Here is a 25,033-nt window from a genome sequence, read left to right as displayed (position 1 = left end):
TTTAATGTAATATTTACACTGATAGGTGCAATAATGTTGATGACCAAAATATACTGTTTTTGAAATACTTACAGCAAAATCTAATTTACAAACCTCTTCTGTCCCTTTTACAAACAATTTTTTTAAAAGACCTCCTGAAGTCATTATTGAATATAGTGTATATAACTGGATTTAGTGAGCTATTGCAGTAACCTAACCAGAAAAACATTTTGAACAATGTCTCTGGGACACAGCAGGTGTCACACACAGCGGTGAGCGTGTATGTGAAGAAAAAGGGGAACCAGCAGAGAACAAACACTCCCATGACCACAGCCAGAACAAATGTGAAGCGCCTCTCTCTGTACTGCCTTCCTTTCCACCTGCTCACTCTCACACAGGGCTGTGCCTCTGGCTTTGGAGAGCTTTCTCCAGGGTTCACCTGAGCTACTTTGGCTGCCCTCATACCCCTCTTCTTCTTCATCGAACAGAGGATGGTTTCATTCCCATCAGACGAGGAGGGTTCTTCCTCCATGTCCAGCCCGTTTACCTCTCTGCCGTTCAGCCCTTCCACTTCCTTCCCTTCTCCATCTTTTCTCTCCAGGTTGCCTGAGTTGCCATATTCTCTTTGCCTTTCTCCTGGTGGAGCTCTTGTTCTTTTCTTGGCAGTCTGGTAGATTCTTACATACACCATAATCATGATGATGCAGGGTGCAAAGAAAGAGGCAGTGCTGGAGAATATGATGTACCACTTCTCCTCATTAATTTTACATTCAGGGCTGTCCTCTTTGCCCTCTTCCTTTTTCATTGTGATAAGTGGAGGGAATGAAATGATGGCTGCCAGTACCCAAACTACGAAGATTGTGCATTTAATCCTGCGCGGTGTCCTTCTCAGGTTGTACTCAATCGCGTGAGTGATGGACCAGTATCTGTCCAGGCTGATGGCACATAGGTGAACAATGGATGAGGTGCAGAAGAGCACATCCAAAGCCAGGTAGATTTCACACCACACTTTACCAAAGTACCAGTAACCCATCAGTTCATTCGCTAAAGAGAATGGCATCACTAAGGTGGCAACCAGGATGTCTGCAGATGCCAGAGACACTAAAAACAAGTTCTGAGGTGCCCTCAGGGCTCGGCTTGTGATTACAGCAATTACTACCATGACATTGCCAAACACAGTTAGCAGGATGAGGATGCCCACCAGGATCATTAGAGGCACAGAGGTCTGCACAGTGTAAGGGTGCCTGCCAGGCAAGGTCTCATTTCCGCTGGTGAAGTTAAGACAACCCATCAGGATGAGCTGTGGTGTCGATGATATTGTCTGAACGGTGCTCTTTAAGGAGGTTTGGAAACTGTGCTTGCCAGAAGTCTATTAATATTATCCATTCAAAAACATGGCATCAGAAAATTGAGTCTTTTCATTTTGTTCACTGGAAGGAATTGTTGAAAGAAATCTGTGTTCTTCTTTGTCAGTCAGAAAATGAACAAAAGCAGACAAAAAATTACAAGTGTTTCTTTATATTAATATATCAAAAAATTATGAAAGGAATTAAGGATTTTTTCCCCCAGTTTCCCACATCAGAAGATTTTTTAAAAAATAGATATATTCTTTAAAAAATAATTCTTCATCCACCAACCTTTTTTGAATAAAGACTTCAGTTAAGTCCCTTGGAAGACATTTCATAAAGCAGACTTACATTGCAGACAGTGCTGGCTCAGGCAGATCTTTTCATCTGTTGTGGCTGAAGTGGAGAGTGTGTCTTTTATATGGGCTTGATCTGACGCTGAGGATCTGTGATGCTGGCTCTACATCAGTGAGAACGGGAATGGGCGGAGTTCATCTGCTGCTGGAGATTTAAAAGCAATTTGGTGTTGCTCCCAGACCCTAAAACCATTGGCTGATTATGACATTAACAATATTTTTGATTTATAGAAGTAATATCTGCAGTTTATGAAATTACAATGGATTAAGAGTACACTCTGTGTGGGTTTGCAGTTCTACCTCATGAACAAAATGTTCAGATCTATCCTGAAAGAAAAATAGCTTGAAATAATGTCTGCTTCTGTGGAGATGATCGGAGCCATTTACTGCAGAGATTAGTCACTAGTACAAGAGAACAGCAAGAGCAGATTATTTGCAGGAATAAAGATTTCAGCCAGACAAATGTTTGCTGTCCTGGTAAGAGAGTAGAATAAATCGAAGTGAGTGCGGGGAGCCACTTTGTCTATCATATTACTATTGTTTTATTAGTTATTAGTTGTTGTTTTTTTGTTTTTGTTTTTTTACAAAACTATTGTAAAAAAAGTTTTACTTATTGTTTGACAGTAGGCTATCGGTAGTGAGGAGTTTGATTGTGATGCTTTTTGCAACATGCCTAAAAAGAATAAAAGAATTTCTTTTTACTCTCCACCACTCTAATGAGAGATTTCCATTGCATTATATTGTTTTACCATCTAGCTTTATTTAATTAATTTAAAGCATGCTAACCATGCATTTTTAGTTATCTAATTTAGGATTGTTATGTGATTTTGTTCATCACTCAGCACACATATTTTACTGTACTTCGTACTAATAACTTGATGATTATTCATTAGGAGTACTGAAGGGTTTTGTAACTATAAAGAGACATATTCACGTCCTAGTGTCTGATGAATCTCTGTGCCTCACTGTAGTCATCTTACATTCATACTAAAGTGCAAGGTCTAGTGCGTTTTGTTGTAGGTTTGCTATAAGAGTTATTGTTTAAAGATAGAAGCACACCCAGACCCACAAGCCGCTTAATACAAAGCCATGTGTATTTGAGACCATGTCAATTTTTGTGTCTTTGAGCAGTTCAACATAAGTTCCCCATCTGACTGTTCGAATTAAATACTTTTTACCTTAAGAGGTAAAACTACACGGTATATTTTATTTTTTTTTGCTCTGGTTCCTTAGTACGGCAATTCAATCTTTCGTATTGCAATCCCTTTTGAACAATCCTGTAAATGGCTCGGGGAACAGCAGAGTGAAGATACTATTGCGAGCAGTGCCATTGGGGACGCTAACGAGCCGCTCTCCTTTGTATTTGACGTGATCAGCTTTGGTATCGCGAGAAAGCCTTTCACTGGCTTCCGGTTGACTATTTTCGGTGGAGAAGGAGAGCGTACTGTTGTCCTTTTAGCAGCCGTTTTGACAGAGTATTGAGTTGAGATTTGAATGCTTACGGTATTTATTGGTTAAGGGCAGTTATAGCGAGGTAAGTTTACACACCAACACTGTAATTTCTGTGATTGCCCCTCGGCCGCTCGTAATTAGCATTAGCTGTTATACGTTAAATTTACGTCGACGAAAGAGGGCCGAGGGATTGTGCTAACTCTTCTAGCGTTAAGCTAACGTGGATGTTGTGACAAAACGTTAGGTTGGCTAACGTTATATCGTGTTTTTCATTAACATTTTGAGTAGCCAATGTTTCACTCATTTTGCATTTAATACATGAGCAAAATATGTGATTGTTATTGCTAATCCGAGTAAACATCACAGCTAGCTAACTTTTCTGCAAACTGTCTTTTTGTCAACACACAGATGTCGGACGACCTGGTGAAACAGTTAAACAGCTACAAAGCCCAGCTTCAGCAAGTAGAAGTTGCGTTATCTACTGACCCAGAAAATGAAGACCTCCTTAAATTACAGAAAGACTTACAGGTTTGTGTTTTTGTGTGAATGAGATACATGTTGGATACTCTCACCACTTAAGATGCGTATTTCTCAGTGCTGGATTCGTTTGAAGGCTAACAAAGTCTGCAATAATTTAAAACAATAAGCGACTGAATACACAATCGTTGAATTTAACGTACTACAGAATACTTAGTATTGAAATTAAATGGCACCAAAATATTTTACTTCTGAAAACTACCGATCTGCGTTTGTGTCGTTCAAGTTCCACTTGAGTTTTACAGCTTAAAACTTTCACATTTAGGTTTTCACTTGCCTACGCGAATGTAAACCATAAGACCTTTCTTCATTTCTGTAGGCTTCCTGATAATGTTCAATTATGTTGAACTATATTCTTAAATTTTAAAGGCTGAATGAGTAGGATTTGTTGGCTGTGGTTTGTAAACATAACATTCAAATTTGGTTGGGCTCAGCAACACCAGAAGCACATGTACCCTGACCATGGTTGCCAGAACACAGTAGTGTACCACCTACATAAGGCAGCGACTCAAGATCGGTGTACCTGACTACCTCCGGGGAAAGGGAAAATGAAGCAGAGGATTGAGATCTGAAGTCAGAGACCGTGAGAGACGTTGATGGCTAGAAACTGAACACAGCAGAATAAGTAAATACAGGCACGGGGCAGGGTCTCTGCAGACACAGACACCACAGCACATTGAGAGGAATTATTTTTATGAGTCTCGTAGGAAGTCCTACTCTTCAATAGCATACTTTCCTCCTAAATACGGTCAGGAGAGGGACCTGATGACAGGCTGGTTCCAAATCCAGGCTCTGGTCCACCTGCTCTCACAGTCCAACCTCAGGTGCCCTTCTCTCCTGCTCCCCCTTGGGAGTAGAGGTGACACAGTATGGTATGAACTCCTTTTAACAAGTTATCAAGTTTTGTCAGTATGAGATGTGTAAGCAGTGCGAAATTACTCACTCAGCTCAGGAGGGGGAAAAATAATAGTCCTTGAAGTCCTACTCTTTCGTACCTTGAGCTGTTCACTTAAAATAAAGTACACTTCAGCGAAAGAAAAAGAATAGCTTCGTCCTTCTCTATAATTCCAAAAACTGCAATTTTATATAGATAAGACAGACAGGATGTGACTGCTTTGGATCATCCACGATTGGTTGATCTCTACTATTAATGCAGACATGTCCTTTTGTGATTGGATGTCTTAAGGTGTCTATGCAGGCAAAGCATGTCAAATACTTTGTGACTGGCATGTTATTCATATCACACCAAATATGCTACTCATGACAGTTGCCTGCCTGCATCTGCAAATGCACTCCTGATATGAACATTAAACCATATATTACTCATTATAATCAAGGAGTTGGGTAACATATGAAATAGATGAAAATGATGTGTAAAGTGAAAGTTAAACAAGTGCATTGAACAAATGTCAGAGTCAATTAGTGGTTGAAATACTTAGCTAAATGAGATGATTAAATCATGTATTAAAGCAAATCAGATACAACAGTAACAGTAGTATTAAGTCAATTGTTTCTGTTCATCTGATCCACATTTTCACATTAAAACAAATGCTTATCAAATCAAACTAAATTAACCATATTGTAAACCAATTAATACCAGCAATACACTTTATATATACTGCTATTCTTTGTCATGCAACGCTCAGAAATTTCCTTGTTTTCTAGTGAAAAACACATCAACCATAAGCCCTGTGTTCCAATGTAAACATCAATCATCGCAACAGGAACTTGTGTGGTGCAAGCAGAAAAACAATTTCAAAACCAGTACAGCATTATATTACATTAAAATTTATATTAAATTTAACAGATAATTTCAACTGACTGAAATTTAACTGATAGTCAGATTTGAATTGAAGTTTGACCGTGTTAATAATAATAGACATATAATAAATAGGGCTGTGAAGCGAAATTTATCTAACTTCGAATGAATCGAATTGAATAACATATATCGATATTTGCCGTGATAAGCATTTAAAATAATAAATATATATATATATATATATATATATATAATTGAAATAGATTTTGGTAGATGAGTGCATCAATGATAATAAACTTATTTAGCTAAACATCTTTATTTCCCATACATTCACAACCTTTTTTTCTCTGTTCACATCCAAAAACAATGCAGCAACAATTATTATTTAAATTCTAATAGTGTTTTTGTGGTATTGAAGACCTTCAAGAAACTTAAAAGTGACACCTGTCTCCTTGGTTTGAATAAGCAAGTCACCACTGCTCTGAACAAGACCAGGTCAAGCCTGGTTAAAACTTAAGTCACAGTATACTGTTAACTACCAACATGTCATGTGTACAGTCAGTCAGAAGGCTAAAATAGTTACAAGTGCCTCTTATGCCAAAATTTTTCACCATATTTACCGTCTCTGTTACACACAAACCGGATGGAAAGTAAACTCCTTTGATCGGCGCCGTTGAGCCAATCAGATTACAGCAAAAACGAGGATCAGTCCAAGTTGGGAGGGGCCGCTCGTATTCCCCCTCAGATTTGAATGTTTTAGTTTGGCCTACTCTCACAGACACACAGACAGCAGCTGACCAGCAGGTCGGCAGGCCCGGTCACGGATCATAAAGTACCCCACTTTGACTAATCCTGCGTTAAAATATTAGGTGTTATTTTTCTATATTTCTATCATTTTGAAAACCCTAATAATAACGTCACTAACTTAATGTAATATTAAACAACGCAGTGGCATATGTCAATATTGTAGGATTGAGTTTTCTTTCTCATGTGCTATTTAAAATGTGTGTGTGTGCCCACGCTGGCACACGTGCCATAGGTTTCCAACCCCTGATCTTTATGAATTAGACTTTGGGGCTCATTTCTCTTAAATGAACTGAATGATTTATTTGTGAAGAATCTAACATGTGTAGCATGTCCTAACATAATGATCAGATGTTTAAACATTAATATTTGTATTAACAATCTAAGCAGCTAAAGTGGGAGACCCGGCGAGGTTTAAGGGGTTTTATACATCTAAAGAACTTATATAAAGACCAGGCATCTAAGCGAGACCTGCGTTTATTTGTCAAAATGTGTTCCCACACCATGCCAGTAAATGGGGTAGGTGGCTATTTGGGATTCTGCTAATAATTGAAGATGAAAATTGATTTTACAGTAAGAACCTCATGATTTTTGCCTCACTCTCCTCATGCCGCTTTTGCTCTTTAGCACTTTCCTCTATTAGAAAATATACAGTAGGGTTAGTCTTCTTCCCCTTCTGTTTTTGGTAAAGGGTTTGAGGCTAGAAAGGTACCGGCTGAGTCTGGACTTGTGGGCTCAACAATCTCCTAAGAGAACAAAGCAATGAGAAGAACTTATGGGTAACACTTTAAAAGTGTTTTTAAAATTAATTCATGCAATGACTTCTGATAATTAGCATATGAATTTTATTCTTAATATATAGTGTTACCAAGGAAATAAGACACTGGCGTATCATCAATAACAATGTCATATGTACACTACCTTTCCCATATCAAATGATAAATAATCAATAACACTTCAGGCTACATAGCATTGTTCAAATACATATAAATGAATAACGTAATTGTAGCTAGCCTTTAAACTTTACCATACGAATTGTTATGGAATTAGCATCAGGAACAAAAGATGCAACCACAACAGGAGGGTCCATTGACAGCCTGGTGCCCAACACCTCTTGTATGTCAATAAATCAGTTTTATGCACCATATCATCGATCAAATCAGGTAAGCTGTAAACGCACCACAGCACTAGCTGCACACCAGCTGCTAGCTAGGTTATTTCCGACATGGTTTTGTTGTCTATTCTCTCTGACCAGTCAGTTGTCTGCACTGTTTTTATGTCACCTTTTGGTATCGCCTCAGCTTGTTTGGAACCTTGACGGAGGTAATATCAAAAAACATACCAGGTACCATATACTCCAATGGAAAACCAAAAGAGGCGAGTCAAAAGTGGCTAAATTAATTTTGTTGATCATGACTGGACAGGAAAAGTACAGAAAATAGCCAGCGATATAGATAAGGATGTGTTTTCCTGCTTTTTCTCCATACTGTGGAAATAATCATGGTATGGTTATATCACAATGATGATCTAACAAGTCACAGATTAAAACAAAAACACTGCTTCATTAACAGGCTACTACTAGCGATGCAAGCAACTTTGAGATGTATACTCATCTTTGCAGTATATTTAAACATTAGGATACTGAATTAAAGTTCATTTGTTTATTATTTGTGGATATACAACAGGTCTATACATAGTTTTTTTTGTATGTGTGTTATTTAGGAAAATCCTACTTATTGTGCATTTTAAGAATAAACATCCTCATTCACAAACAAATACTTTTTGGAAAAATTGCCTGTGTGAGACCGCTGACCTCCTTTTGAATGTGTTTCTTCTACAGGAAGTCATCGATTTGACAAAAGACCTCCTGACCTCACAGCCCGCCGAGAGTGCTTCCAGTACCAATGGCTCAGAGAGAGTTCCCCTGAAGCATGGCTGGAAAGTGGGGGACAGGTGTATGGCTACGTGGAGTCAGGATGGACAGTGAGTATTACCGGCCTCTTCTCATAAAAACATTACATGCAACCTAATGCCTTATTTCAGTTCAATTTGAATTCTTTATCTGAATTAGAGTAGTGATTTTATAGATTAGGTTGGTGTATCCATGCTAATTGTTTGAGGCATGCCCTAAAGAAAAGCCAGTCATTGGCTCTCTATCGTATAGTTCAGTCCCGTATTGTAAATGTTATATTGTTGCCTAAACCAACCGCACCACAAAGACCATATGTTTATTTTCCCTAACAATTGTAGAGACAACCAACTTTAATTTTAGTTTGATGTGTGTTTGTGTACCTTTATGGCCATTTTATACTTCTGCTTCAAATCTACGCTCTCTGCATGGCTAGGTAGCCTTGCATTTCCTCTTATGCATTTCCGGCTGCCTCAAACAATTCAACGGTGCGCTGTTCAACATCGAACAGTGCCAACTCCAGCAGGATCCACTCAGTTTCCATCGCCATTGTTTGTAGTAGCCCACACCAACAAAGAAGAAAAAACTCAACACTGTGGAACGTAGAAACCCTTCTGCCAAGTAGGGTGGTGGTGTAATCGTAGAGTGACACAGACATCAACACATAAGTATAAATGCTCACGATGGAATGTAGCCTACGTTGCCGGCTACGACATAGACTCGACGCAGAAGTAAAAATTGGCCTTAAGTGGAACAAAAGTCATTCTGTGGGAAATTAATGTTCTTGAAGTAACTTGTAAAAATAGAAAATGTTCAATGAATATCCTATAGTCACATATCACTTCACTTATCTTTAAGTATTATGTTTTAGTGTTAAGCTCTGTTTATTAAGTAGAGCTTGAGTCTTTTGGCTCATACTCACCTGCTTACAGACGTGATTCTTTGGCAGGGTGTATGAGGCTGAGATTGAGGAGATAGACCGAGAGAACGGCACTGCAGCCGTGACCTTCTCTGGATATGGGAATGCTGAAGTGATTCCTCTGCAGAACCTCAAAGCAGTAGAGGAGGGGAAACGCTCTGATGACGATAAGCCAAAGTCAAGGTATGAACAAAAATCTTTCAGCAATGCATATATTTTTTTCCAAGTCACGGTATATCTTGCAGGTAAACAAGACATCGCAATGTAATTTTTCCAATATCATGCAGGCCCGTGTTGGACTCATTCATGTTATTTCATATTGGTTATAACCTGTATGTGATTGTATTTGCACCTTGTGGGCAGGGTTTAAATGTTTGTCTTCTTTGTCTGTCTGTTTTTTTAGGAAAGAGCAGATAGCAGAGCAGAGAGAGTATAAGAAGAAGAAAGCCCAGAAGAAGGTAGCGAGGATGAAGGAATTGGAGCAAGAGAGGGAGGAGCAAAAGTCAAAGTGGCAACAGTTCAACAACAAAGCCTACTCAAAGAACAAGAAAGGACAGGTACGATTTCTTTTTATACAGACCTGAACTCATTTGATAGTAGTCCTGGGGAAACCTGCGGTGCATTAAGCAAACACATTGGATAGTGGTTATATACTGTACGTGTCGACTTTTTTGCTTGATGTTATTTTTCACAGATGCTGTTCTGTAGTGAATCCCCGCAATAGGATTTATGTTTAAATTAGCCAGGCAGTAGCTCTGCGACAGTAGAAAAATTGGCAAAACATGCTATCCTTTAAGGCACAAGGTCAGGTGATCTGGGGCCTCATTTATAAAACAGTGCGAAGGATCTTTACTAAAAGTGTACGTTCACACAAAATCCAGTTTATAAAACCATTATTACACACATCTGCATGCAACATTCCCTTTATAAATCACAGTCCACCTGGAAATGTGCACATGTAGACACATCCAACCATAAATGGTTGATGCAATGCCACCTCATAAATATTGATGCACATAAATGAGCCTGCTTACTGTGAATCATGGCAACAGCAACCAAGAGGAAGACAGAAATTGCAGCACTTGTGAGGTGGAGGTTAGAAACGACATATTGTTTGATGTCCACAGCAGTGTGATCACAAGCAAAAGAAAATGCAGTGTTTAACAGTTATTCGGCACAGTGGAGCAAGAAGGTTGCGGGTTCAAACTCCGGTGGCCCAGGTCTTTCTGTGTGGAGTTTGCATGTTCTCCCTGTGTCTGCGTGGGTTTTCTCCGGGTGCTCCGGTTTCCCCCACCATCAAAAACATGTTGGGTAGGTTCTCCAGTCAGTGCCGTTTGACCTGGCATGGCTGTTGGTCCCCGGGCGCTGTACAGCCTCCCACTTCTCCCTTCAGGGATGGGTTAAATGCAGAGGATGAATTTCACTACATGTATGTGTATGTGACAATAAAGTACGTTTACATTTACAAAAGGGACTTTAGGCAGAAAGGGTAAACATTATATCTTGTTGTTAATATCAAACACACACCTATAGGCTAATCCCCCCTGATAACAGACTGTTGCCAGAAACCTCAGATTGGTTAGTAGCCTACTTATATTTGTACCGGGATGGCGCGGCTTTGTTGGGTTGGTCTGTCAAATACTGGACCAGTTCAGCACAGATTCAAGATCACGGCTCTAGAGAATCTAAATCAACATATTAACCTGCCATCATCATTGGTTCACACTACATGATTTGTAGCCCGATTTGCCGCTCAGCAACGTGTGTGAATATGTGTGAACTACTCAACGCCGTGTCACAACTGCTTCCTGACACATTTCTGACACATCGCCGACGTCTGCTAGATATCTAGCATGCCAGATATCTGGCGCAGTCGGCCGACTCGACATCCACATCCAGCCAATGAGAGCAGTACTTTTTCACTGCAAAACACTTTTTACTCCCCTCCAGCTCTCTTTATAGCTCAGACGATTCCTGATGCGTGTGCTAATCCATTCTTTCACCCAGATTCTTTATAATTGCTGTCTTTATAATAACAAACAACAGCGGTTTTGTCTGTAGGCTTGCGCCATTTCCCGTTTCACATGTTTCCTTGACCAAACGTGGTCTGGAGACGAGCGCCGTGTGACTCAGCCGTTGTCAGCTCATGTAGTGTGTGACCCCCTGTCACTGATCAGTCACGTAGTGTGAACGCCACAACGACTTCAAGATTCCCATCACACGACGGCAAGTTGTATAGTTTGAACGGCATGGCCATCGACCGATGCTGAAAGTTGTGTAGTCTGCACGGGCCCTTTAATCAAGGTGAGAAGTCGGTGTGTGGGCTCTACCGTGGTGTCTCGATGCTCTCTGTCCACCTGGCAGCACAGCCATGTTCACTGCAGCGATTTTACACACACAAACTATATAATAACTAAAAATGTACTTGGTGATACAAACAGTGTGTTTAGTTTTAAATAATATCTTCTAGCTCTCTGTTCGACAATTCTTTAATGTTGTTTGACGTAATCTTGCCTTTCTACTGCCAATGAGGATTTTGGCAGTTGCAATCTGGCCCTCTCCTCTGCGCTCCGGGGCTGGAGAATGTGATAATGAGAGAGCACTAATGAAATATTGATCGGACTTAGGTTTAAAATTTGATTTGGCTATTATCTTTTCAAATTGCGAGAGACTTGTGGAATAGTTATAGCTCACTATGAGTGGAAGTACAAATAACACAGCTGGTTTGAATGTTTACAATGATGTAGATCTATAATTAACCTTTGATTAGGGCTGGGCAATAAAACAATAGTTTGATTTAATTCATTTAAGAACGCGAACAGACTAGCACTTTTTCTATAAAGATATGTAGTGTGTAGAGGAAAAGGGCCCGAAAACAGATTTAACTTAATTTTACTCATGCGTTTGTTGAAAAAAAGATTTTAGCAGGTTTTACCTCTGATTTGTTAAATGTTCCACTGTTTGGCATCAAGTGTAACAGTTAAACATCTGGTTTCTTCAACTTTCACTCAGGAGCAAAAATCAGCATTTAAATTTGAAAGAAATAATGATTTGACAGTTCTCGTTATAATTATTGATATCAAATGATATGGACGTCTTTTATCGTGAAAACATTTTTGGCCGAATGGCCCAGCCCTACATTTGATGTTTAGTGAAATTAAGTTCACAAAGGGAGACATGTGGAGAGATGCTAGCTACTACAGAGACACACAGCAATCTGCATTTTGGGTTATTTAATCAGCATTTGTGGTATATAATGGCCATGCCGCAACAGAAAAAGTAACCAGCTATGTAATTAGGAGCATTAAGCTGTACAATAACCAGTCTCCTAACGGGTGTCATAAAACCTTTATTTAAACCAGTATGTTATAGGAAGACCCCTACTGGACTAGGCTTGGGCGATCTTCTCTGTTTTCATATTGCTTCATTATGGCTATATGAGATCACAGATCGGCAATGTGATCACCAGGGGGCGGTGTTACGTTGCAGCATGCCAGTGAAATGCCAACATGGAAGAAATCGGCTTATTTAGAGAAACCAACAGAAACATCTTTAAATGTATTACTGTATTGTGGCGCTGAGCACGGAGGAGAGTCGTGCAATCGATGTTGACTAGCTGCTATGGACAGCGTGCAAACCTCGACAACCCAGCTGTATTCTAACGTTAATGTTGCTAGGCTCCTTTCTTTTAACTTATTTGGAGGTGGGTCTCTGACATTGACAGAGTTGTGTTAAGAAAATAGACTAACTTCTCAGAGTTAACTTGAATGCTTTAGTTTTTCTATATATGCACAGCTCAGTTTCAATGTATTTGTTAGAGAGAGGGAGTGAACGGAGGTGCTGAGCGAATCTATGCGCTGCGCACAGCTCCACAATAAATTATGATTTTACTGATATTAAATAGTATATAGTATGTGGCGGTCAGCGTTGATATTGTGGGGTGTCGTGTCACAACAAATAAATCAGTGAATGGGAAACACTGCAGTGTGGTGTAGAATCTAAAGACTGTTTTTATGTCATCTTAGCTCTGATAGTGAGTTAATTAAAATTGCCTTAATATTGACGCATGAAAAAATAGTCGTAATCCTTCATCCCTTCGATCGTCGATCCAACCGCTATACAGCTATATAGCTTGTACAGCCAGGATGTAAGCACAGTTGCATGAATTTTGAAGTGGCAAACTCGAAATTTATATGATGTGGAATTTGATTTAAAATTCAGAAAGTTGCCAGACATCAGAGTAGAAATTGAGCCACTTCACCCACTAGCTCATCCACACCCTTAATTTCACACTGCACTGGTATTGCATACTGCAGCGTGGTATGTGACTGGAGGGCCAGGTAACTTGAAACTAGCAGCACACTGCCCATGCATTACTGCTGTGTGTGTGTGTGTGTGTGTGTGTGTGTTCCTAGAAAAAGTTGTCCAATAAGTTATATATTTCAGATAATTCATAATAGCTTTTCTCTTTTTGCAGGTGAAGAGGAGCATATTTGCATCTCCAGAAAGCGTAAACGGGAAGGTGGGAGTGGGAACATGTGGTATTGCAGACAAGCCTATGACCCAGTACCATGACACATCAAAATACAATGTCAGACATCTAATGCCACAGTGACCTGATATATTCTGTATATAGAAATCCACTGTATACTGCCTGTATCAGTGCTTTCTGTTGTGTTTATACATGATTTAACTTTCTCAAGTAAAGAAAGCTTTGAAAGGAATTGCTTACACACCGTTGTTTAAAATATTGATGTAGTTTTCTTATATATTATGTAGGTACAACAACAAAATTTCAAACAGAGGGGATTTTCCCTGCACTGGAACAAGGTCACCTGTTATGTAAGAACAGGAAGTGGTGTTGTAGAAAAGCTGTAGAGTTTGTGTCCAGGTTCCACCGAGGCCAAATACCTGCTAAGATGTGTGTATAAAATATACACCTGTAGATGTGGTGTGGAAATTCAAAGCTGGATTCTAAACACTGATCCATTGTTGGGGGGAGTCTTGGCATTTAATAATGGTGTTGATTTGACATGGCTGAATTTACATTTTAATTTCTGTATATGTAACAGTGAAATAAACATTGTTTTGTTTTTCAGGGTTTTTTTTAAACAATTGTTTCCACCTCATTTTGACTATTTCTTCATTGTATTTTCATTGTGTGTCTGTCAGGTCCTGTAGGTGGCAGTAAAGACTCTTATAAAGACCATTATTAATAAATCATTTACGTGAGCAGCATGCTGCAACTGTTAATACTGTTTTGCCATTAAAGTTACATGAGTTTTTGTTTGACATGTTCGCCTTTGTTAGTTCAAAATGCTTATTGGACAGTGTTAGCTACAGACCTGATTGATTTATGTGTGATACTTGTTTTCTTTGAACAAACAAACTGGGCAACAGCTACAGTATGTCAGTGTAATACAAGAGACTCAAGGTTATTATCTGAACAGAAAGACAACATTGCTTTATATCTGGGTGGTAGAGGTTTATTAAGATTCCAGGGACAGTTATCAGGAACTGTAACAAAGTACTAGCAGGGGACCAGCAGCACATGTTTTGCAAAAAAGTCACCTTGGATGGCTGATTAAGCACGAGAAAACATTCTGGGGTGTGCTTTAATATGCTTCCTCAACAAAAGTCTTTCATAGTGCATTTTATAGTTTCCCAAACAGGTTGGGGGAGGGGGGGAAGACCTGTAACAAGGAACTTTGTGCAAGAGTCATATACCCATGTTAAGACACAATTTGGTGGAGATCTACTCAAGACTTGGAACAGAAAAATGCAGATAAATGGTCTTATTGAATTGTCTAATTTGGCGGATTCAGACAGGTCAGCAGTGCAATTATATGTGTCAAATATAAATTGAATTATTAATGGGAAGCCTCCAAATATCAAGGATTTGAACTTCGTACTTTCTGTGCTACAATACAAAAAAGATACAGCATTAAACATTGAAGTACAAACCAAAGTTTGTATTCTGTAGTGTTTATGTTGTTCATGCTACAGACATCTAAGACTTGTCAATCCAAAGCACATTACAACGTGATTAGCTACATTCAACACACATGCACCCTATTTATTTTTTTAAGAAAAAATCAATTACAATCATTTTTACTGCTGATTATTAATAACTGATAGCACTAGAGGAGCAAGTGGAAAACTAGCAAACTCCAATTTGGTGTCGGACGGACAGAGTAGTGTGCTGAACAGCCAACATCAAAGATGAGCTAAAAACCGGATGCATTATTGCTTGAGGATAGCTTATTACTGTCTAAATAAAACTGAATTTGCGCACAGTGTGAAAGATGTGTCATTCTTTCAACAAAACAACATTGAGTAATGCGTTAAACCTGTAGCACTGCGTATGTTTCAGTGGGAATTAATTTCATATCAAGAAATTGGGTAAACATGAAAACAAAATGAAAATTATTTTAAGAGCAAGAGTTTTTTTTTTTCCATTCAAACTGACCAATAGCTAGCTACAGTAAAATTAAATATACCAAAAATAAATACTTTAATTATATGCAAAATAAATTAGAATAACAAGGGTGGACTGCACCACCTGTTTGGATATGACTGGATTTCAGTCAAGAGGAGGGACGCCACATGTATCAGTGATGGTTTGTGGGTCCTAAAGCAGAGGTTATAGAAGTGTAATAAACATTTTGGAATGCAGACATTGTAGCCCTTGCCACTGGCTTGTACACTGATAAGAAGTGTCGTCTGGATATATTATCCAAGGCCAATGTTTTTACAAGGCAAATGGAGCAAACGTTCCCAATGGTGAGCTTCTAGCTGGTATTGGGTTTGTTTGTGTTTTTGCTGGTTTCAGAGGATCAACTTGACTAAAGGTAGTTTCCCCTTCAGTGTTGGACACCGGTGCGATCATGGGTCCTCTACAGGATCAGTATTGAGTTCAAGCTGGTACTGGGTAACGGGACATTCAGGTGATTGGTTAAGTCAACTTTGAAAATGAGGAAACCATATATTGCCACAGAAGTTCAATTTGAGGCTGTTGTGTAAAATGTGTCAGACTGATGTAGAGGAGCCCCTTGGCTTTTGGAGGGAGACATATTAAACTTTTAGACTGAGTTGAACTTAAGGCTGGTTCTCGGGGTGAAGTAAACGTTTTCATTTGTCAGGTACAGGTGGGATTGAGGCTGGTTCTTCTGAGGACAGTTAACCTAAACTGCGAGGGAGAATGGAGCTGTAGGCTGGTACTTTGAAAGGTGAAAGCCATTAAAGACTGCAGCTGAAGTGAAAGTATAGGCTGGTGTTTTAAGCAGAGAAGGCCAGTTTTAGACTGCAAGTGGAGTAACCCTCATCACTGGCTGAGCTCTGCCGGCTGCTGTGGTCATCCAGGTCACTTGCACCACTGGTGATTACACTGTCCATTTCTCCATGGGAGAACTCAGTGCTTTCCACATCGACTTCAATCTCCTCTGCTCGAAAACAAAAACAAAATGCAAATAAATACAGATTAAATGAAACATGTAAGTGTAAATATTTGCAGTTGTGCTTGCCCAAATGTATATGGCGACAAATACTTTTAACAAATACATTAGCATTAGAAGCATAAAACGCTAATGACACTAAAACATTTTTCCACCTGGCTGTGATTCGGACACTAACCTCTCTCAGAATCTGAGCGCTCAGAGTCCACGCGGGAGCCCAGGCTGTCCATACGGACCCTCTCCCACTCTCCGTGAGTCTGCAGCTGTGCTAGCTGCCTCTGCAGGTGCCTCTGCTCCCTCTCTAAGGTCTCCAGCTGGTGCTGACTCCTCCGGTCATTCTCTTCAAGTTTCTGAAGAGAGGGAACCGCAGATGAGTTAACTGTGTTGTTGTTACGTCGAAACCTAAAGACAATCAAGACAATCAGTGTGTGTGGATCCAGTGTGCCATAATTGGTTGATTGCATGAATTATTTTGTATTAAATCACACCATTATGTTTACACCTCGCAACCCTGTATGCAGGATAAGCGGCTGACGATGGATGGATTGATGAATGCATGAGAGGATGGTGAACTTATTACAACTAAATACATAGCATGTTGGTTTATTTGTAATTTTCAATAGTAATTTTAATTAAAGCCTGTTTGTGTCAAACAACACTCACAAACAGCTCACTCAAAGTGTTCCTGTCTTAGCTAACAAATAACCAAAGTCCTGAAAATGCACTATGAACCTCAATAATCATAAGGGAATCCAGTCACTTCACACAATCATCAAATCTGATCGAGCCCTAAATAATTAACTAATTAATTCTATTGAAGTAGCATAGTAATAGGTCTTAACATTTTGCATGGGAGCCAGTTGTTGAACTTCACTCCTGATGGAAAAAAAACAAACTGTACTGTGTCTGTACAGCTGGATATACCAACACAAATAAAGACTCATTTCAAGTCGCAGAAGTGGCTGACAAATAAAGATAGAGATATTTGTAAAATGGATATTGATTTTGGTTATTTCACAACTTTATGAGATTCAGTTAAAAAAAGACATTGTAGTTTTTCACAGTGACACATGCTGTATTGTATCAGCTGCAGGGCATGGTTCATTTCCTCTAATGTCTCCCATGTTGATTCTCTAAATGACTGCGCCATGAGGGAGATATTTGCATGAAGGCCCATATTTCTTAAAATATGTCTGTTTAAAGATGCTTTTATGGTTATGAGCCATATTTGAATTTACATAAATATGAACTACCATTTGCTTGTATATCACTAAAATGTTAGTAATTATTTCAACTGTTATCCTCTCATACAAATAAATTCACCATACCATGTGTCTGTGAAAATAAATTATATAAGATCGGACTTGTAGGAACAAAGTGCTGAAATGATCAAAAATGCAGTAAAATGCCAGGTTTTTGAATGGAGTTTAGCCTCAATACAAGGGAGAGTAATCCTTATCCATGCCTTTCCTGTAGCACAATACGTGGTGTTTTTGTTTGTTTTTTTACCTCCTGCGGCCGTAAGCTTAATTCTGGCTGCACCTGCACAACCCTTTTCCTCTCATACACAACCTCTGGTTACAAAAATATAACACAGCAGCAATCAGAAGCCACATTTCCTGGACAGACAAGTCCAAAGTCAACAGTTGACATCATAGGTACTTTATCCATTACCCCCCACTATGATAAATTCCCACAGACTGTTGCCAGGATTGTTTCTATTGCAGTCCTCAATCATCCCTGACCGCTCCCCACTGCTGGAGCTGGGCTTAAGAAAATCCAATAGAAATATATGGTTGGAAACAACAACAACAAAAAAAATTCTTATCTAGCTTTGACTGAAGCCATCAGGGGAGGCAAAGCGTTAAGTCTTGGACGCTTTAAAGCTACAAAATAATTTGTGTCTATTGTCAGTCCCATGTAGTTCTGATCCACTCAGTGGTCCATTCAGGCAGGCAGTTCTTACAACCAGGACAGATCTGGTGCTCTTAAGATCAATGGTCAGTCCACTATTCACAATATCCTGTAGTGTGACAAACGCAAGGCCTAATCAAAGACTGACCATGCTCAAAATCCAGCAAAGGGCAGTCCTGGCAACCGCCAAAGGGAGATTTGTTCAAAGGGGAAGAAAAACTGAACTAACCAAGCAGCAACCATAATATCCTAATATTGAGGCCAAAGTGCCTTAAGGTGCACTTTCTCCATCTGCTGGTTCTGAGAAGAGTAACTGTTTAGAAGTGCATGAGGAAAACCCTTAACTTCTCTGTTGCTGTACATAATGATTGAGTGACAATTAAGCACTAAACTGGCATCAGTTTGCCATAAATAAATCTTTATTTTAGACATGGGGGGGGGGGGGGGGGGGGGGGTAGAAAATCCAGACCTCCTCTTTTCTCTTGATGTTTATAATGTGTCAGCTATGATTACAAAACGAGCAGGAGCACTGTCTTTATTAACCAGCACCTTTCATCCGGGAACAAGTGTTGAATATACAAACAATCTCTAGAATTTCAAAGTTCACATGGATTTCAGGCTAAATATTGAACTATCTCTGTAGTGGAGCTGCACCGTGATCCTGCCTGATGGACAGTAAAGTATCAGCACAGCAGACTGTACCTCAAGGAGAAACCACAGACCACCAAGAGTGAGAGCTAGGACACTTAAATACAATTTTGTTATAAAAAATAAAACACAGGATCAGTCTATTGACTGGTAAGGCTTTCGTTTTGTGAGCCATCACTATGGATTCACATTGGGTGTCACAAAGGAATCAAATTGACACTAGGACTCTCCCCAGTACACCAAAGTCATCCTCTGTAGTACTGCAGATCTATATTTGCTGTCAATATGACATGAACCCTTTTTCACTCAAGGGAGCAGCCAGATATTTCTTAATTCTAGGAATACGTGACACAACTTTTGCCTTGTGAGTGTAAAACTCAATTATGTACAAATACATAGATTTACATTTATTCATTTGGCACATGTGTTTGTTCAAAACAATGTGCAAAGCGATAAATGTTCATAATGAAACACTGCAAGCAACAGGCCTTTTTCACTGATGACATTTTGACACAGAAGGAAAATCAGGAAAGCAAATAATCAACATGAACTATGGCTGAATTCCATTTGGCTGCTTTGGTTTCAGGGTCCAGGTATCACTGTCATACTGTTACGGCTTACTGGGACACTTGAGTACAACCAAAGTCCTTGGTACAACAGAGCCATTGTTAATGTTAATAGTAACACCTGTGCTTTTTCCTACTGCAAGTCAAAATGTCTGCTGTAAAAAAGACCCATTTCATCATGACTGAATGATTATGCTACTACTGCGACTTTCCCAAACTGGTGTTACTAACCATTAACACGTGGCCAGTCAGGAAAAAGTAGTAGTATGTAAATGTGTTTTTTTCATTACTTTTGAGCTCATAATCTGACAGAATCAATCCTGTGGCGCTGCCATACTACAGGGGCTGCCTTAGACTACCACACCTTGATATGTGCTTTGGCCTTGTTGAGCAGTCCCAGTGTGGTGTGCCGACTGCAGTCTGGTCCCAGAGGGATGAGGGACTTCAACCTCTCCAAACACAGGCGGAGATGTGCTCGTCTATGGGATGAGACACAATAAAGATTGATCAGCATATGGAATAATGTATGTTATGCAACAATAAAACATGACAGAAAATTGTAGGATGAATTTCCAGACTAAGTATTGTATTCTTGTCCTCTGCACTAATCCTGATCAAGTCTGATCAAGATTATATTGCTGCATTATGCAATTTGATTAGTATTGTAAAAGTTGACAACAACTTTTTGGTCGTGATGAATTCTAATCATGATACCATTAATCCATCTTTGATGAGCAATGCAACAGTCAAGATATTCAAGCATATAATTTATCTGCTCATCCATTTTTATAGTTAGCCACACATCTGACTCCTTTGCAAATGCGTATCGATCTGTCTGGCCTCAGATTTAAAAGCTGCTGAGGTCAGCCTGATACTCTGTTTCTGACCCACTAAGGGCTCTGGGCCTGTGGTCTCAACGAATGCAGCAACTGGCAAAGGATACCCACTATCCTTTCAAATAATGGAGTAAAATGTAGGTCAAGTTGTGATGTCATCTCTCCCCTCTGCATTGGCCACCATTTTGTGGTAAAAAAAAATGAAATAAGCTTTTAAGATGCCATTTTTCTCCTCACTCCTCTCAGACCGAGATTACACACATATGGTTAGCTTTTGAAGATTAACTGGGTGTTTAATTTTAGGATAAATGTGTCCTGACATTTGTTTCCTGCTCGAAGCAGAGGCTGCCTCATCCTGAAGCAGTAGAAGCAAGCTGCTGTTAAATGTGCGGCTGAGAATCTCTCAGGAAGGAGCCCTGTTGTCTGGAAACAGACGGTTCCCGTTTGCTGACTGGGGAAATATCTGCACGTCCTCCAGGAACAGTGTTGCCACTGAGGGTGCTTTACACCTCCTTTTTATTTGCCTTGCAAAATGTTCACTGCTGTCCAATATAAAATGCTTTTGTTGAAGTTCTGTGATGATAATAAGCTGATTCATAGGGCTGCAGTACATCTCGTTATAAAATGGTATGGTCAACATATTTAGCATAGCACCAAGATATGCAAACATGGCAGAATGGAGAAAGCTTTTGGTTTATCAGCTTGAAGCTCCATTTTGAGACAGCTGGCTCCCTGTGTTCCTCGTTTGCTATAGCAGTTTAAATACTGTGGAGATTCTTTCTTCCTGTTCTGTATGAGTTTTGCAAGTCCACATTTTTAACTTAACTTGAAATAAGATGAAAAAAGAAATGAAAGATGACTGACAACATTTTACCATTTTCATCGTGTTCCTTTTTCATGTCACTCACAGTTTTTCGATTGCTTAAACACATTTCTTAAAATTATGCCTCTTTTTCTCGAAACTCTAAACACAAATCCACAACTTCTCCCCCAATTCCCCAAACCTATTCTCAGGTCAAAATGAAGCTCTCCACTCAAAACCATTCAGTATTGCTGAAAAAACAAACTTTGCCTCCAGATATAAAACACAAGTCCTCAAAACTACACACACACACACACACACACACACACACACACACTACAACACAATTTTACACACTGGTGAGATAAATTCAAAACAATACTACAAAAACTGGTTATTAGTAATGTTGCTTGTGGTTCACATGATGAACACAACAAAAGAAATAACAAATGTAAACATTTGCACATTTATTCCTTAGTGTATTGTACAATACAACAAATTATCCTGCCCCAGCATCCCGTCTTTGGTCTGGGACAGATCAGAGATTCTTGTTTTCCACCTCCTCCTCTCCCTCCTCCTCCTCGCTCTGCCTCCTCCACCTTCCTCTCCACCTCCTCCCTCTGCCTTCACCCTCCTCATGCTCCGCCTCCTCCTACTCCTCATCTTCCTCCTATCCCATCTCCTCCTCCAATTCCCACTGTTCCTATTCCTTCACCTCTTCCTCCTCTCCATACTGCTCTTTCTCCTCCTCCTCATCTTCCTCCTTCTCCTCTCTGGTGTCCTCTAGGTCTTCCTTCAGATTGAGAAGGAAGCTGAATGAACTGACTCTGGCCCTTATATCTATCTACTGAAGCTTCTGATTGGTGTGTTATCAATTTTGACTGTTTGTGTTTCCACCTGGGTAGCTGTGTGCTAATTGAGTTTAACCTGTGCTGATTGAGTGAACAATATTAAATGTCAGTGTTTTCTCAATGACCACATGGTGTAGGCAATGAGAAATGAAGGGATTTGTGTGTAGGGTTTAGAGAAACGAGTGTGCTTTTTGAAAAATGGAGTTATGGTTTTGAAATTTTAGTTCAATAGCCTGGATATAATGTTAAAGCAATTGAGAAAAAAAATATCCCTCATTGTGGTCTTTACAATTCAGTACTGACAGTTTGTCATAAACATGGATACAAATGACCTTTTCAGTGGTTGTTTTACTTACCTATTTTTTTCCAGTTCATTGTGTGCTGACCTGCCAAAATTATAAATATAAACACAAAACTGTTATACAAGTCTTAATAATGCATAATACAAAATATACAATCGATTTTACTAATGCTGCAACAGTGGAACAATCATGCTATACAACAATACTGATTTTATGATGATTGTGTTTCGGGGAGAATTTAAAATCCATACACAAATTAATGTGTATGGATTACTACTACATATAATATGAGGACCTTTTTCAAGACGTCAACCTACCTATTGTGAATATTGTCCAATTTCCTGTTCTTGAATTTACGTTGTTTCTGTTGATGTGCAGCCTGGGTTGCAGGGTATGTCGAAGCATACCCATGCTCACATTCTGATGATGAAAAAGATTAAGAGGATTAAACAGACTGTACAGTTTTTACAAATGTGCTACAAGTGAAAGACTTCTTGAGATTTGCATGGTGGATGTGGTCTGATTTGGCTTGACTTGTAGATTACATTTAAGAATGTGAATGGTGGCAACACGTCCATTAAACTTAAAGTGTATGATTAACATTTAGGGGTGTAATTATGTATCCTGTGTGACTTGAGTAAGAATATTTTCTCAAAACACATTTCTATTCTACACCATTCTCACTGTTTCTTCAAAAAAAGCCTACAGCTCCCATGAACCCTCCGTCCCAGTAACATACGATGTCAGACATGAACCTGCGCGTGATTGGCTATGTGCTGTGACTCTCCTGCTGGGAACATGTGTCCCGACCAATGGAAACTTTACAATTAGTTCCATGTGGAAACCATGTGAACAACACATACAAGGAAGCAGCAGCTGCCTCTGAAAATGATAGGTGGGCTTGGAATTGGACTCTTTTTAGGGGAAATAAGACCTAAATCACGGTTTTATATGCAACAGGGTCCGTGAATGCAGTGTTTTTAGGAGTGGATGCGATATTTTTGTGGAATAGGCTAATTGTGAAAGGAGCTGCGGGAACAGGAACATCTCGTAAACTAAGATAAAAGATAAGGAGTCTTAAACACCACAAATGTCTACATGTAGACTATTAACCTAAATGTGCACATATGCAAGCCTATTTAAAATAAGGTATAGCACTGAATCCTGATCAATCAGTTGAGTCTTCCATGGTCTGCAAACGACCAGTTTTAATGGGAGCAGATAATTTAGCTGCAGGCTATTGTTGCAATAAAACACGTCCCCGGCGATGCAATTGCTTCCTGAATTCAAAATAAGGCAATTTCCCGTCTCCTTTAACAGATCACATTCTGTAAGTGTTGAGTCGATTAGACTACAGTTTTGCAGTAGCAGGTGAAATATCATTGGCTGCTGTCGAGCCAGTTCATCTGTCCGTTGCGCGTCTTTTGTCGCCTCTATTGTTGTCTGCTCGGCGCATTACGTGTTAATATCCCCTACAGCCAGTGTTTACTTACTTCCGCTGTTCTTCTCGACATTTTCTATGTAATTTGCTGCATCGAGCAGCACTTGCACGTTCTTCATAAAAGTGCCGATTTGGTCCATTGCGGAACATTTGGAGTATAAAACGTCGCTGAAAGAATAGTCGGACATCTCTCCGAAATCCTGCTGGTGCATGGACGCGTCAGACTCCGAAAGGACCTCTTCGGGTTTCAGCTCGCCGTGCTGTCGCATGTACTTTACCATTTTCACTTTAGGCTGTTTTGGGGCTTTGGCAAATAAGCAGCGCTGAAATTGGTCTCCTTGTCTCGTCTGTGCACTCAGCAGATGACTGAAATGAACTAGGCTCGATGGAATTGCAGTCCTTAGCCTCAGCCACTTGCCCTACTTGGTGGATAATCCCTCCCACTAACGCATGCACACATTGCATTCATTGTCAACTGTGCCATAATAGATCCTCATTATCAATACTGCAGGAGAGTAACAAATATAACACACATAACGCGTGCTTTCATTTGTAACAATGCTGCTTTATTTCAGTGGGCTTAAACTGAATACTTTAATGGCGTATGAGAGCTGCCTGTCATGTGCACGCAGATATTGTATGTCTGAATGTCTGTGAACAGACTTTAAAAATGAGTAGCATTAAGGCTACATGGCATTAGACAGTATCAGGTCTAATCAATAGGGCAACCTGATTATCAGGGACATAGGGAAGGGGCTGGTCTCTGCACTCACTGTCTGATGTTTACCTTAAGGTGATTTGCGCCCCAAAGTTAAGACTTTTCAGGAGTTTTCTCCTGGGTGTGAATGCAATACATTCATATGATTTTAGAGGCACTCTGAGATTATATTCCTTTAATAATCCCATTGTTTACCCCTATCTTTGTCTTACTTGAAGTTTATGGTTCTCACCTCAGCTCCTCTGAGTGTGCAGTGTCGTTCTTCTGTTCTAAAACAATATAAACTCACATCAAGACAGCAAGAAAGTAAAAACCAGTGAAAATATGGTTAATGTCTGGGGCTGATTCACTTCAGTGGACAAAAGAATGTACATGATAGTGAAAGAGACTATACATTTGTAACCTTTAAAGTTCCCTGTCTCTATGGAAAACTAACCTTG

At 39.6% G+C, this 25,033-nt stretch overlaps 3 protein-coding genes across 3 annotated transcripts; 1 reads left to right on the top strand and 2 right to left on the bottom strand.

Annotated features, from left to right (window-relative positions):
- Nucleotides 1–1,521, bottom strand: LOC119917485 (alpha-2A adrenergic receptor-like). Its single transcript, XM_038737832.1, has one exon. The coding sequence runs from the start codon at nt 1,268–1,270 to the stop codon at nt 86–88; it is 1,185 nt and encodes a 394-aa protein (XP_038593760.1). The 5' UTR covers nt 1,271–1,521; the 3' UTR covers nt 1–85.
- A 1,536-nt stretch (nt 1,522–3,057) lies between these two features.
- Nucleotides 3,058–14,353, top strand: smndc1 (survival motor neuron domain containing 1). Its single transcript, XM_038737310.1, has 6 exons — nt 3,058–3,215; nt 3,542–3,661; nt 8,074–8,216; nt 9,092–9,244; nt 9,465–9,618; nt 13,539–14,353. Exons 2-6 carry the CDS (start codon nt 3,542–3,544, stop codon nt 13,674–13,676), a joined length of 708 nt encoding a protein of 235 aa, XP_038593238.1. The 5' UTR covers nt 3,058–3,215; the 3' UTR covers nt 13,677–14,353.
- A 178-nt stretch (nt 14,354–14,531) lies between these two features.
- On the bottom strand, nt 14,532–24,305 carry LOC119917165 (max-interacting protein 1-like). Its single transcript, XM_038737309.1, has 6 exons — nt 23,928–24,305; nt 22,752–22,854; nt 22,489–22,518; nt 20,008–20,122; nt 16,694–16,865; nt 14,532–16,503 (listed from the first exon to the last, which is right to left on the bottom strand). The coding sequence occupies exons 1-6, from the start codon at nt 24,154–24,156 to the stop codon at nt 16,340–16,342; spliced, it is 813 nt and encodes a 270-aa protein (XP_038593237.1). The 5' UTR covers nt 24,157–24,305; the 3' UTR covers nt 14,532–16,339.
- Between the last annotated feature and the right edge of the window lie 728 nt (nt 24,306–25,033).

Source organism: Micropterus salmoides, unplaced genomic scaffold (genome assembly GCF_014851395.1).
Source record: "Micropterus salmoides isolate LMB-PRFRI ecotype aquatic unplaced genomic scaffold, ASM1485139v1 Ms_hic_scaffold_22, whole genome shotgun sequence".
NCBI lineage: Eukaryota > Metazoa > Chordata > Actinopteri > Centrarchiformes > Centrarchidae > Micropterus > Micropterus salmoides.
This window is presented reverse-complemented; position numbering and strand designations above follow the sequence as displayed.

Bases quoted from the DNA above. Each gene is read 5' to 3' on its own strand.
- LOC119917165 (XM_038737309.1), bottom strand. From the start codon at position 24,156: ATGGTAAAGTACATGCGACAGCACGGCGAGCTGAAACCCGAAGAGGTC. The intron at 20,123-22,488 runs GTAAGTAAAACA...CTCATCCCATAG, and splicing joins AATGAACTGGAAAAAAATAG to ACGAGCACATCTCCGCCTGT. The intron at 16,504-16,693 runs GTTAGTGTCCGA...GTTTTCGAGCAG, and splicing joins GCGCTCAGATTCTGAGAGAG to AGGAGATTGAAGTCGATGTG.
- LOC119917485 (XM_038737832.1), bottom strand. From the start codon at position 1,270: ATGGGTTGTCTTAACTTCACCAGCGGAAATGAGACCTTGCCTGGCAGG.
- smndc1 (XM_038737310.1), top strand. From the start codon at position 3,542: ATGTCGGACGACCTGGTGAAACAGTTAAACAGCTACAAAGCCCAGCTT. The intron at 3,662-8,073 runs GTTTGTGTTTTT...TTTCTTCTACAG, and splicing joins AATTACAGAAAGACTTACAG to GAAGTCATCGATTTGACAAA. The intron at 9,619-13,538 runs GTACGATTTCTT...CTCTTTTTGCAG, and splicing joins CAAAGAACAAGAAAGGACAG to GTGAAGAGGAGCATATTTGC.